The 14,452-nt window shown below is 37.0% G+C and overlaps 1 protein-coding gene across 1 annotated transcript in view; it reads right to left on the minus strand.

Moving 5' to 3' along the window:
- RNF145 (ring finger protein 145) overlaps nt 1-14,452 on the minus strand; it is an 89,953-nt gene that overhangs the window by 48,824 nt on the left and 26,677 nt on the right. Inside the window, exon 3 of the mRNA XM_020992362.2 lies at nt 2,959-3,067. Coding sequence (XP_020848021.1) covers nt 2,959-3,067 — 109 coding nt within the window. The remainder of the gene's footprint in view (nt 1-2,958; nt 3,068-14,452) is intronic.

Raw genomic sequence — 14,452 nt, forward strand, 5'->3', positions numbered from 1 at the left:
ATTTGCATCAAAATTTTCTGATAAAACTCTCACACCCAAGATACAAAGGGAATTCAATATACTAAAACCAAGAGCCATGTCATCAATGAATGTGGTCAAAGGATGTAAACCAACCTTTCTCAAAAGAACTTCAAACTATTAACAACAATATGACAGACTGCTCTAAATCACGAATAAGAGAAATGCAAATTAAAAACTATGCTAGGTTTTACCTCACACATTGAAAATCAGTCAAGATGATGAAAAGATGAGAATAGGCAATACTGGAGGGGTTACAAGATAGGCACATTAGTAATACATTGTTAGTGTAACTAGCCCCAATTCTGGAAAGCAATTGGGAATTACACCAAAAAAGAAACCTGAATAAAATATCCACACTCTTTGACACACTGATCTCAGTGCCACACAAATCCCAGAAAGAGATATTCACAGTAGCACTTTTTTGCAGCAGCAACGAACAGGACACCAAGTACATACTCACTGATTAGATGGATAAATACATTCTAAAAGGAAGCATGACCTTAATATTAAAGATCTCATTTTTAAAAAGAGATAGACGCAGATCATACACCTCTTACATCTCTGGGTAGGAGATTTATTTGTAGCCAAACAAGGAATAGAGGCATTTACAAAAAGTAAACAGTAACTCTGATGACGTGAAACTGAAAAACTTCTCCACAGACAGAATTAATACACTTAGGATAAGAGGGGAAGCAGTTAAATGAGAGGAAAAGTTTTTATATTAAATATGTGCCTGGTACATAGTAAGCACTATATAAATAAATGTTAGTGCTTATTATAATAAAAATAAATATCAAAATAAGGATAATTTCGTCTAAATGTTGAGGTCGGGAGAATTCCTTGTAATTGAGGAACTAGAAGAGACTGACATAGAGGCACTGACCAAGGCTTTTTCAAGGATTTAGCCTTTTTTCAAGGATTCAAGGAGAGGTGAGATATAGGATGATAGCTAAGGGGAGTGAAGTGAAGGTTTTTTAAAGAACAGGGAAATAAATGTGATGTACCAACAAAAGGCATCATAAGAATGTTTAGTTTTTTGTTTTTTTTAAAGAAAAAAGAACAAATGGGGTCAAAGCTCTTGTATTTCTTACAATGAATCCTAACTCTTGGGGGCAGCTTGGTGGAGTACCAGCGTAGAGACAGGAGGACCTGAGTTCAAATCTGGCCCCAGACATTTACTAGCTGTGTGACTCTGGGCAAGTCACTTAACCCCAACTACCTCGCCAAAAAAAAAAATCAGCTCTTGTAGAGGTAGATGCCAAGTATAAATTATTGTATTTTTCAAAGACCAAATGATTCATCCGTAATATTTTACAGATATATTATAATAAAATGGTACATCTTATTTGAAGCATATTTTTGCTTAAAATAAAAATAAACCTTTGCCCCTCTCTAATAAGAAAAGGGGTCTTTTTAAACATCAGAAAAATAAACCCATAGAGCAAAGTGCTGAAACTTCAAATAAAAAATGACTGTCAAAAAATATTTATTTTCCTCTAGTACTACCTTTCTCTCAGTTTCTCATCCTCCAAAAGCATAATGTTTGCCCTCTCTGGAAAAGTATGAATAATACATAACTATGTTACGTAAATGTTGTGGCTGTCATGGTTTCAATCATCACTAAAATTCTATTTTTACATGAAGGCTAAACGTCTGGAGGAAAAGGCTGCATTATTGTTTTTGCTAAAGTGATTTTAACACATTTACTACTTCACTGGATCTCAAAGGCTGTCCATTTAAAGAGCTGAGTTCTTTACAGAGCACAAACTCTGAGAGGTTCTATAACAGGTTTCAAGTACAGTTCCAAAGACAGGCTTTTCAGAGGGCCAGTCTAGTTCTAAGAGGTTTATTACAATAGGCTGGCCACCTAAGTGATGAGTTCTCTGGCCACTAAGACCCATGAAACATTTTAGCATAAAAACGGTCTTTAACTTAATAAAACAGAACACTTATCTTTATTGACAGGCAACTACTCCTTGCTCTAAGTTCAAATAGATATTCTTCCTAGATTTGCCGATATTTTGTGTACTATAAAAAATTCTATTAAATTATGAAACAATAGTATCCTGATCAAGTGGAATATATTAAGCAATCATTCCACATGGTCATGCGCATATAGACTGCTATAGCTTTCAAGGTGATTTCCATTAATGACTACCTGCAAGTCCATCACTACCAATTATATTCCTATCCTATTCCTATCCTGATAAAGAAAAATAGGAAAATAAGAGTTCTTTTAAGTCTTTATACGTAACATGTCTATGTAACGCTCTTCATCAAAAGAGGAAAAAATTCTCCAATATTTCTATAAGCATTAGAACATTACCTGTTTCATACAAGTAAACTTATTCTACCTAATTTTATTAAGATGGTTGGAGGGCCATAAATCTAAAGATAGAATAGACAGAATTAATCCAACCTACTCATTTGACAAATAAGGAAGTAGAGGTCCAGCAAGGTTAAATGATTCATTCAGGGTCTCAAAGGTTGCAAGGATCAGAGGTGAGATTTGAACTCTGGTTTCAATTCCTGAGTTAGTGCTCTTTCTACTTACTACCATACTGCCTCCTTGTAAAGTAGTAATTATATTTTACCATAAAGTAGGAACAAAATTTAAGTATAATTGTAATTACTGTAATTATTAACCCTGCACAGGGCTTTTCATTTAGAAAGTAATTCTCCTCTTTCTCTCTCTCTCTCTCTCTCTCTCTCTCTCTCTCTCTCTCACACACACACACACACACACACACACACACACACACACACACACACTTTTTTACACATTCCCCCAAAAGCATTTATTTTTTCCAACAAACCAATTGTTGAGTTCCAACACAAATGAAATCATAGTTCTGGATCCCCACAAAGTATTTTATTTCTAAAAATAAACTTTAAAAATTCAAGCTATATATATCAAAAACAAAACTGCATTCTTACCTGGAGATCTGATGGCCAGCATAAAGCAATAATGCAGTAAGAAAGTATAGGTAAAGCTGAACCAGATGCTGTCTAGGTAAGGTAAGGAGCACAACACTCAAGATATAACCTGTAGGAGAAATAAAAATAAAAGCTCAAGCAAAATGTAATATTAATCCACTCAGTTTAATTTAACATTATTTTAAAGTAACTAAGTCTTCTTAAAGCGTTAAAATCAAAACTCCTTGTTTTCTTAAGTCATTGGTAATGTTTCTATCAAGGGGGAAAAAGTATATGGCCATTCTATCACTGTGTTATTTACATAACTATGTATCATTTCCCAATTGATTAATGGTTGAAGAACAGGAACAGCAATTTTCAAAGGAAGAGATCCATACTATCAACAAGCATACGAAAAAACGTTCCAAACTGCTAAAAATTAAAGAAATGCAAATTAAAGCAACTTTAAGCAATTAAAGCAATCTCACACCCACTAGATCGGCAAAGCTGACCAAAAAAAGGAAAATAACACTTTTTCGAGGGGCTGAAGGAAAACAGGCACATTAATAATGTTCTTGGTGGAATTGTCAACTACTCTAGTCATTCTGTAAAGTAACTTGAAATTATGCCTCCAAAGCTACTAAACTGCACATACCCTTTGACCCAGCAATATCCCTAACCAGGCCTATACCTATCCCAAAGAGATCAAAGAAAGAGAAAAGGCTAAATACGTTATATTTTAAACTTAAAAAAGAAACTGTCACTTGATCTTTCTATCCCTGCTAACTACTATCCTATTTCTATCCTGCTCTTTGTAGCTAAACTCCTCAAAAAGGTCTATAATAGGTGCCTCTACTTTCTCTTCTCTCACTCTCTTCTTAACTTTACAATCTTGCTTCCCACCTTATGATTCTACTCTCTCTCTTTCTCTCAAGTAACTAATGATCTCTTACTTGCCAAATCCAAAAGGCCTTTTCTCAATCCTTATTCTCCTTGACCTCTTGGCAGACTTGACCACTGTCCTACCTCTTTGACCACTCCTCTGTTTCCTTTGCTGGATCCCCCTCCAGATCACAACTTTTCACCATAGGTGTGTCTCTCAGGGCTCTAACCTGGACAGGCTTCTCTTCTTCTATACTACTTCACTTGATGATCTCATCAGCTCCCACGGATTTAATTACCATCTTTATGATGATGATTCCCAGATCTACCTCTCCTGCCCCAATCTGTCTGCTGATTTCCAATCTCATACCTTCAACAGACTTTCAGATAGCTCCAATTGGATATCCAGTAGACATCTTAAACTCCACATATCCAAAACTGAACTCACTAGCTTTTCCCCTTAACTGCCCCGCCTCCTATTACTGCGGAGGAGAACACCATCCTCCTACTGACTGCTGGCCTGTAACTTTTGACTGAATCCAAACTTCACAGAATAAATCCTTTGGATTCAACCAACAGGGCCACACTTAAGGACCTCAACGCCACAGGTTCCCCACTCTAGTCCCCCAGGCTCACAACCTAGGTGTCATCTTTTGACTCCTCACTAGCCTCACCTCCCATGTCCAATCTGCTGCTGACTGGATTCCACCTTTGCAACATCTCTTAACTCATTCTCTCTCCTGACACTGCCACCACTCTGGTGCAGGTCCTCATCCTCTCATGCCTAAATTATTGCAATAGCCTGTTGGTGGGTCTGCCTTCTTCAAGTCTCTCCCTGCTCCAATCTATCCTGTATTCAGTCACTAAAATGATCTTTCTTAAGCATAGGTTTCTTGACATGCCAAATGAGATATCCCAAAGGCATCTCAAACTCAACATATCTAAAACAGAACTCATTATCTTTCTCCCAAAATGCATTGTTCCTTCAAACTTCACCATATCTGTCAAGGCCAAATCAGCCTTCTAGCCACCCAGGTTGTTACCTCAGTTTCATTCCTGACTCTTCGTTCTCATCCACCCCACATATACACTCAGTTGCCAGATCTCACTGTTTAATTTAACCCCACACAGTAGTGTGGGGATAAACCATAGGCTTCTCTTCATTCACATAACCACCATCCTAATTCTGGCTTTCAATGCATCACTACCAGCCTTGAGCACGAGACTCCTAATTTCTCAGATTCTAGTATCTTCACACTCCAATCCACACTACACACAACAGCCAAAGTGATTTTCAAAAAGTACAAATCTGATCATACCACTCTCACACTATAAATTCTATTGGCCTATAACTTCCTGGAGGAAATACAAACTCTTCTGCTTTATATTTAAAGCTTGTCATAATCTGGCCTCAAACTCCCTTCTCAGCGTTATTACACAATGTTCTCCTTCATAACATCTCCAGTCCATCCAAACTGGCCTTCTTATTTCTTTAATCCTCATACATAACACTAACCTTCTGACTTCCAGTCTTTGCAGAGACTGCCCACACCCACGACTGAAATGCATGCCCTCCTCAATCTCTTCTTAAAATCTCTAATTTCCTTTAACACACAGCTGAAGTGCCATCATTGGCATGAAGTGTTTCCTGAGCCCCACACCTGCTAATGCCTTCACCCCAAGATTATTTCACATATATTTCATACATATTGTATGTGTGGTCTCTTCTGTTAGAATTTAAGTTTAATCATTTAACAAGCATTTTTTAAGTGTTTACTAGTAATAATAAAAGCTAATATTTATATAGTACTTACTATGTGATACTGTGCTAAACATTTTATAATTATCATCTCATTTGATAATATTTTATTTAATCCTTACAACCCTGGGAGGTAGGTGTTATTATAATTCCCATTTTACAAATGAAGAAACTGAGGCAAATGGGTTAACTGACTTGCCCAGGGTCACACAGCTAGTAAGCATCTGAGGCCAAATTTGATCTTAAGTCTCCAGATTCCAGATCCAAAGCTCTATCCACTGTACCACCTAGCTGCCAGGCTATGCTTCAGGAACTGTGCTAAGCACAAAGAAAGGCAAAAACATATTCCCCATTATCGGTGCTATGGTCAAAGACATTCATTACCATATTCATTATCCATCAAAGATACAAAGGAAGGCAAAAAAGAGTCCTGGCTCTTTGCTCCCTGCTGGGGGTAGGAGTGGAAAGTGAACAACTAAGCTCCTCCCCCTAAATTGTCTCCGTTAAGGAACTACTCACCTATTTTCATAGTTTCAAATATTTTTCTAAGATAACAGACAAAATCTATACTCATACTAACTCATATGCTCCCTCACCATGGATGTTCCCCAAAGTTCTGTCCTAGGCCCTCTTTTCTTCTCCCTCTACAACTTTCTCTTGGTAACATCATAATCTCTATACCAATGAGTCCCAGACCAATATACTCAGACCCAGTCTCTTCCCCTGAGCTTCAGTCCCATACCACTAATTATGTATTAGACACTTCAAACTGGAGGTCCCAGAGACATCCTAAACTCAACATGTCCAAAACATAATTCATTATCTTTCTCCCTCAATCCTTTCCTTCTCTCCCAACCCTCTCTATTCCTCCCATCCCATGTATCCAACTGCCAAATCTTGCTGTTTTTACTTTCCCAACATGTTTATCATCTGACTACTTTTCTCCACTCACACTGCTACCACCTCAGTTATCTCCCACCTATACTATTTTAAGTGCTTCCTCACTGGTCTCTTTGCTTCAAGTCTCTCACAAAAATGCAAATTTCTTTAAGTAAAGATCTGACCACGTTACTCTCCTACTCGGTCAACACCTACTGTCTCTAGTATAAGATATAAATGCCTCTGTTTAGTTTTTAAAGCCATACACAACCTGGCACCAATCCATCTTTCCAGCATCACTGGACATTATGCCTCTTCCTTCACTCTAAGATCCAGCCAAACCAGCCTCTCTGTTCCTCACATGACACTCCATTTTGAGGCTCCATGTCTCTGCACTGGTTGCTCCACATGCCTATAATGCACTCCCTTCTTACCTCCACCTCGGTCTTTAAAATGCAGCTTAAGCACTATCTTCTTCATGAAGCTTTTTGTGATTTTACCAACTGTAGTGTCTTCCCTCCCAAACTATTCCACATTTAACTACTTTGTATATATTTGGTTCTATTCATTTTATATTTATGCTATATATATTTTTATATGTACTTGTTTTGGGGATTTCACTTTTTGTGCCTGTATAAGTACAAAGTACCTAGTGCATTAATCTTAGGACATCTTTGGATTTCACCTAATGTTATATGTTTTATTCTATTAACAGATGCTGTTGAAAACTAGTTGTTTTATTAATAAAACTTACTTGGGGATTTGGGAGGGTAGAGTATTGAAGAATGCTACACAGGAAGTATAATACAAAGTAGAAGTAATGGGAGCAAAGGAAAGACCCAGACAAAGTGAGCTAGAAATGTATGAAGAGTGAGAGAATGTTTTCACAGTTTAGAGGATCAGGGAAGCCTTCATGGAAAAATGGTACATAGATAGGTTGAGCCTTGAAAGAAGATTATTGTTCAGGCATTTTTCAGTAGTGTCCAACTCTTTATGATGCCATTTGGGTTTTTTGTTTTGTGCTTTTTTTTTCTGGCAATGATACTAGAGTGGTGTGCCACTTCTTTCTTCAGCTCATTTTACCGATGAGAAACTGAAGAGTTCAATGACTTGCTCAGGGTCACACAGCTAGTAAGTATCTGAAGCCAGATTTGAACTCAGTATCCACCCAACTACCCATCCCTGTTCACTGCTGGAATCCTTCAGGCTGCAAACTTCCAAGCATAACAATTCTAGAACAGGGTCATCACTTGACAATTCCTGGCATCTCACTGCTTGCAACTTGAGATATGGGAAAACAGATACATCTGACTTACCATTCCCTAAAAAGAAAAAAGAAAAAAAAACCCACACCACTTTCTCTGAGTCACTAAGCTACTCTAATACGGAGATAACAAAGGACTTACTCATTCCATCCATCACCTTGAAGGCATGCAGAAGAAAGACTGGTGTAAGATGGGTATGCCCAAAGTCAGCCTTAAGCCTTTGGCATACTGTAAGCCCTTAATAAATATTTTTTCATCTATTCTCACAGGATCATCTCTATACTCTCTTCCTCCTCCTGTCAATCACTGCATATGCCTGGCAACTGAGACTTGGTTATAAAATTCTCCCTCAAGCAACTGAGATCCAATGGTATACTTTACCTAGAATCCTACCTTTCCCTAATGTACACTACGATATCACTCAAGTAAAGTCTAAGGGTTTTCTCATGTGAGTTGAAAAGCACTGGTAATGAAGGCCTATTACTTTTACCATTACAGACCTTTCTGGAAGTCTCCAAGTCCCAAAACTACTTCAATAAATGAGAAAGGGAGGGGCAGCTTGGTGCTAGAGAGAGCACCGGTCCCAGAGTTAGGAGGACTTGAATTCAAAGCCGGCCTCAGACACTTGACACTAGCTGTGTGACCCTAGGCAAGTCACTTAACTCCATATGCCTTACCAAAGAAAAAATTAAATAAATGAGAGAGGGGTGGCAAGGTCAGACTCATAATTTAGTCACATAATTTTGACAGCTATATTTGCAGGATTGGAATAAAGAGCAAAGATAAATCAGGAGGCTACTAGAGTAAAACAGACAAATAATTATAAGGGGCTTACGTAAGACCACAAGATCATAGATCTAAATCTGGAAAGGACCTTAGAGGTGATTTAGTACAACTCTCTCTTTTTATGATGGCCCAGAAAAGTTAATTGATTTACATAAGGTCACACTGGTGACCCTGAGAGTTGGGATGATTTTTCCATGGTACCATGATATCCCATACAATAACAAAATGAGCAGTCATTAACAAGTATTTCTTAAACATTTATTATATACACCAGGCATGCGTGCTAGGTAAGTTCTGGGGATACAAAGAAAGGAAAATCACTGTCCTTGCCCTCACGCAGTTCACATTCTAATGGCAAAGACAACATGTAAATAACCAGATATAAAAAGATACATACTTAGTACATAGAAACTGCTCTGGCATTTGCCCTGAAGGAGAAACAGGAGGCAGCAAATGCCAGGCAGATCAAAACACCTCAACCACCTTCTTTAACCTTAGTAGAAACAGCTCAGAACCCTGAGTCCAAGGGCCCTGAGGATGGCACAGCCTAGTTCACACAGTCAAAGAAAGGAATCAAACATACTTGCTACCATCCATTAACTTGCCAGATGTCACTGACAGGCTGGTTAAGCCCAAAAGCTAATGAACAGCAGCAACCACCAGACCACCACCCCTACTTCCAGCCTGACCACACAACCAAAGTCTAGGGGAAAATCTCATGCATCCTGGAATTTCACCTGCAGGTACTACCGCTCCCATCTCAACAGCCATGGTTACTGAATACTTAGCAAAGAAAGTTATTACCAAAGTCCTTGGCATTATCAAACAGTTCAATATCAGAAATTAATATGATTTTATTCATGGAAATGACATTATAGAATCTGTCTCTACCACAGGGAATTTTTATCTGACTTGAAGCTGTAATCACCTACATATGAGTCTTCCCCTGTTAGAACAGGAACTCCTTGAGAGTAGGAACTATATTTTTTATTTGAATTCTGAATATTTAGCACAGTGATCTTCACAGCATAATCACTTAATAAATGCTTTGTCACTCATTCATTCATAAAAGGTATCTCAAGACACATGAAGAGTAGATGGAAGACATAAGAAGGACTGAGAAAGGCCTTGTGAAGATGATGGGATTTGAGCTGACTCTTAAAGGAAGTCAGAGAAGCTAATAAGATGAAGTGAGAAAGAAGAATATTTCTAGCCATGGTTAATAGCCAATGCAGAAGAATGGAATCTGAAGATGGAATGTTCTATGGGAGGAACAGTGTGTGGAAGGCTACAAGAAGACCAAAAAGGTAGGAAGTAGGTTATGAAGGACTTTAAATGCAAACAGAAGAATTCACAGCTGTTCCTGGAACCATCGAAGTTTACTAAGTAAAGGATAATATGGTCAGATATGCACTTTTGGAAAATCACTTTAGCAGCTGAATGGGAAATGCATTGGAGTGGAGGGAGACTTGAGACAGGGAAACCAACCAGAAGGCTATCGTGACAGTTCAAGAGTGAAGTAATGAGGGCATGCACCAGGATGGTGGCAGTATGAATGGTGAAAAGGGACATATACAGAGATATGGAGATAGAAACAAGATTGACAACAGAACAAAAAGAGGAAAGCTCTATGTTTAATGCTATACTGATCAAAATACAGTAGGCTACCTCTGAGGATAAGGTAGATTAAATTCATATGAGAGAGCAGCCATGATTGTAAAGGGAAATAATGAGGGGGGGAAAAGGAGGAAGAGTGATTGACTTGCCCAGACAAATCTGGAATTATACTATAAAACCAATCATCAAACCTATTTGGTAGAAAGGAAGAAAATAAAAATTTATTAAGCAGTTACTATGTGCCAGGCAGTGTACTAAGTTCTATACAAACATCTCATTTGGTCTTCACAACAACCCTGTTAGGGTAGGGCTATTATTATTCCCATTTTACAGATGAGGAAACTGAGGCAGAAAGCATTTAAGTGACTTGGCCCAGGGTCATACAACTAATAAATGTCTGAGGCTGGGTTTGGAGTCATTTCACGAAAACAGGAATGCAGTTCCTTTAAATCCCAACGAAAATCCCACCCTCTACAGGAAACCTTCCCCAACCCCTCTCAATTCCAGTGGCTTCCCTCTGTTAACTATTTCCTATTTATCCTGTATATAGAATGCTTTATATATATATATTTGCTTGCATGGTGTCAGTCCTCCCCCGTTAGACTGTAAGCGCCATGAAGGCAGGAGCTATCTTTTGCCTCTTTTTGTATCCCCAGAGCTTAGCAAAGTACCTGGCACGTAGTGGGCATTTAATAAATGTTTACTAAATTTAATTTAATTGATTAAATTAAATTTAATTAGTTAATTAATCTCATACTCAATAAACTTAAAGAGCACAAATCACTGAGGACGAAGTTCATTATTCAACAAAAACTGCTTGGAAAATTACAAAATCCAATCAACATAAAATTATTAAGCTCCTGCTAAGTGACAGGCACTGAGGGTATAAAAACAAAAATGAAATGGCCCCTGCCCTCAGAAAGCTTATATTCAATTGGAAAAATAATGTGTATATCGAATATATACAAAATAAATACAAAGTAATTTTAAAAGGAAAGGAAATAGAAACTAAGGAAATCAGGAAAGGCTTCATGTAGAAGGTGGTACTTAAAACTGAAGAAGGAGAGGGGAAGAGAGGGAGACGGAGGTAGGGAAGGGAGATGGCAGGGGGGGAGGGGGGGGGGAGGAGTGCTCTAGGAGGAGCTTTAGGTAAGCCCAAGTTAGGTGATATGCTATGGATAATGATTTGGCCATACTCATGGCCAGATGAGTAAACGGATAAATGAAAGACAGCATTGTCCCAAAATTCAAGTAAAGACAGAATATCCTAGAAGACAGTCAACAGCATTAAATGCTTCAGAGAAGTTAAGGGTGAGGATTGAGAAATATGGGAATAGACAAGACTCTTGTAGCATACAATTCAATAAATTCAAAACATTTTAATGACCTACGTATTAAATCATAACAAAAATTACAAGGATGGAAAACTCTTTTGCAACAGTAGATAGGGAAAATTCTTAGACAAATGTGATCATTTAAAAATAAAACGGCTTAATACAAGTAAAAGCAAGGTATGTAGAATAAGGAAAGAGAGATACGAAAAAATTGTTTCACTGAACATTTCTGGCTAAGGTCTGACACCCACATTTTATTGACACATTTAAGAGATTCTTAAAAGCCAATTTGCAATCTTCAATAGGGTCAAAGGACGGGAACAGACCATTCTCAAAAGAAGTAGTAGAAACTATCCACAATGATCTGAAAAAGTGTTCAAAATCATCATAATCCCAGAAATAAGACATATAACAACTATGAGATAAAATATGATGAGCAGAAAGAGTAACTTCTAACCCCTGACTGCTACTTTCATGTCCTTGAATAAATACTTCATCTCGTTGGGCCTCAGTTTCCTAATATATAAAAGGAAGATTAGATAATCCTTGAGGCAATTCTAATTCTATGATTCTATGACTTTATACCCATGAAACTGATCAAGACAGAAAAAGATGATAAAATTCAAAAACAGGTAAGGCTATGGAATAACTGGCTTGCTCACAAATAATGCTAATAGAACTGTGAATTTGTTCAATTTCTTTTGAAAGTACTGAATTACCCAATAAAATTTACAAAAACATTCATACATTTTTTATCCCATAGTCGCATCAGAATTTATCACCCAAGAATGATCCTAACAGAAGGAAAAAAAAATATGCCAATATAAAAATATCCCTATCATTTATGGGGCTGAATTAATGATGGTATAAAAAATAACAAAATATTGAGCCCTAAGAAATTATGAAGATGAAGAATTCAAAGACACATACAGGAAAACAAAATGATGAAGAGCAAACAAATCAGAAATAAAAGAAAAATACACACTGACTAAAAAATGAAAACAAAATAGACAATATTAAACAGTAGCAAAATCAATGTTAAATATACATTGTTAAAATTACTATACACATCTTTTGTTTCTTTTATTCCAATACTCCAATAACTTCAAAAATACACTTATTCTCTCCTAAGATGCAGATTTCAATTAATCCATGGCTTTGACCAACCCAAATGTCTAGTCTGTGATGTTTTTTAAAATTAGCTACAGAAGTCCACATCAATGTGTTAGTGCTTTTCTCAAATTCTTAAACTGCACGGACACTTTTTATAGATCACCTTTCCTACTCTTTCCACTCAATCACCTCCAACACTTAAGAGTAGGTGTTAATCTTTTTCCTGTCACGGATCCTTTCAGCAGTGTGGTAAAACCTACAGATATTCTCAAAATAATGACTGGTTTTCTTTTTTTAATTCATAATTGAAAGAAATGCTAAATTTCAGGTAGTGCTTAATGAGAATAAAGATGTACCTTTTTTCTCCCATCCAAGTTCAAGAATTCCCTGAAATCTATTCATAGGCCCCAGGTTAAGAATCCCTGCTCTAATGCTTTCCCTCTAAGATTAAGTGCCTTTTACAATGAATCTATCTCATATGTACATTGTTATTTGCATACTGTCATCACTTTGGAACATGAACTCCTTGAAAGCAAAGACTCATTTTTGTCTTCTTTTATATCACCAACACTTAACACAGCACCTGCCACACAGTAAACGCTTAATAAGCGCTTTTACATTCATTTATTCATTCCCATGCTAATAACACTTTCCAGTTCATGAAGCATTCTCTTTAACAGCAACCTAGAGGGGTAAATGAGGCAAATGTTATAATCTGCATTTAACTATAAGGAAACTGAGGCCAAAAGTGATTTAGTGGTGACTTGCCCAAGATCACACAACAAGTATGTGGGTGAATCCAGCATTTAAACCTAAGATTTCCTGAGTTCAACGTTCTTTCTAATCCATCATGCTTCCTTCTTCCTATAGAGAATAACACATGATCCTCGTCCTCAATCCTAGTCTCTATCCATCTTGGGAAATAAAATGTACATAAATTCATGAGAAGTTAAATAACAAAACAAGTCATATCACACGGCGGTGAGAGACAGCTCAGACAAAATACATGATACAGATAATGACCTACAGGAATATAGCAGAAGGGAAGATATTTTTGGCAACAATATTCAAGAAAGCTTAAGTAAAATTAAAAACTAAGGAAAGTAAACATAGCACAGACCTAAAATAATAATATGCACAGTATTTCCAAATTACATTTATATATCTTTCCTTTGAAACAAGAGAATTAACCAAAATAAATATGAACTAGCCCTCAATCTCCGAAATCAAAAAACGTGGTATTCTAAGGACTGACTCATTTTAAGCATGAAAAAGTCACCACTATAATGCAAAAATAAAAAAAATCATTAGAATAGGGGTCCTTAACCATTTTTTGTCACGGACCCCATTTGAAAGTCTAGTGAAATCTACAGACCCACTGTCAGAATAATGTTTTTAAATGCATAAAATATATATAATTTCAAAATGTATATAATAGAATACATATAATTTCAAACCAGTCACATTGAAACAGTTACCAAAATTTTTCTTAAAGCAATTTACAGACACCTGGATTAATTCCTGCATTAGTCAGGTATTAATTGCCTGAAGAATCAAATTAGTGACATATTCTTTTCTAAATCCAAATAACTATGATAAGCAAACTCAACCCAATATGTATATTATATTTACTGCCTTGCCATCTTGTTGTTCACTTGTTTAGTGACTCTTTGTGACCCCGTGGATGACAGTCCTTGGAGTTTTCTTGGCAAAGACATTGGAGTGGTTTCCCATTTCCAGTGGATTAAAGCAAACAGAGGCTAAGTTACTTGCCCACAGTCCCACAACTAGTAAATATCTGAGACGATTTTTGAACTCAGGCCTTCCTGACGCCAGGCCCAGTGCTCTATCCACAGAACCACCCTTCTGCCTCCAAAACA

The sequence above is a fragment of the Phascolarctos cinereus genome, unplaced genomic scaffold (assembly GCF_003287225.1).
Source record: "Phascolarctos cinereus isolate Bilbo 61053 unplaced genomic scaffold, phaCin_HiC Scaffold_2;HRSCAF=192, whole genome shotgun sequence".
Lineage (NCBI taxonomy): Eukaryota > Metazoa > Chordata > Mammalia > Diprotodontia > Phascolarctidae > Phascolarctos > Phascolarctos cinereus.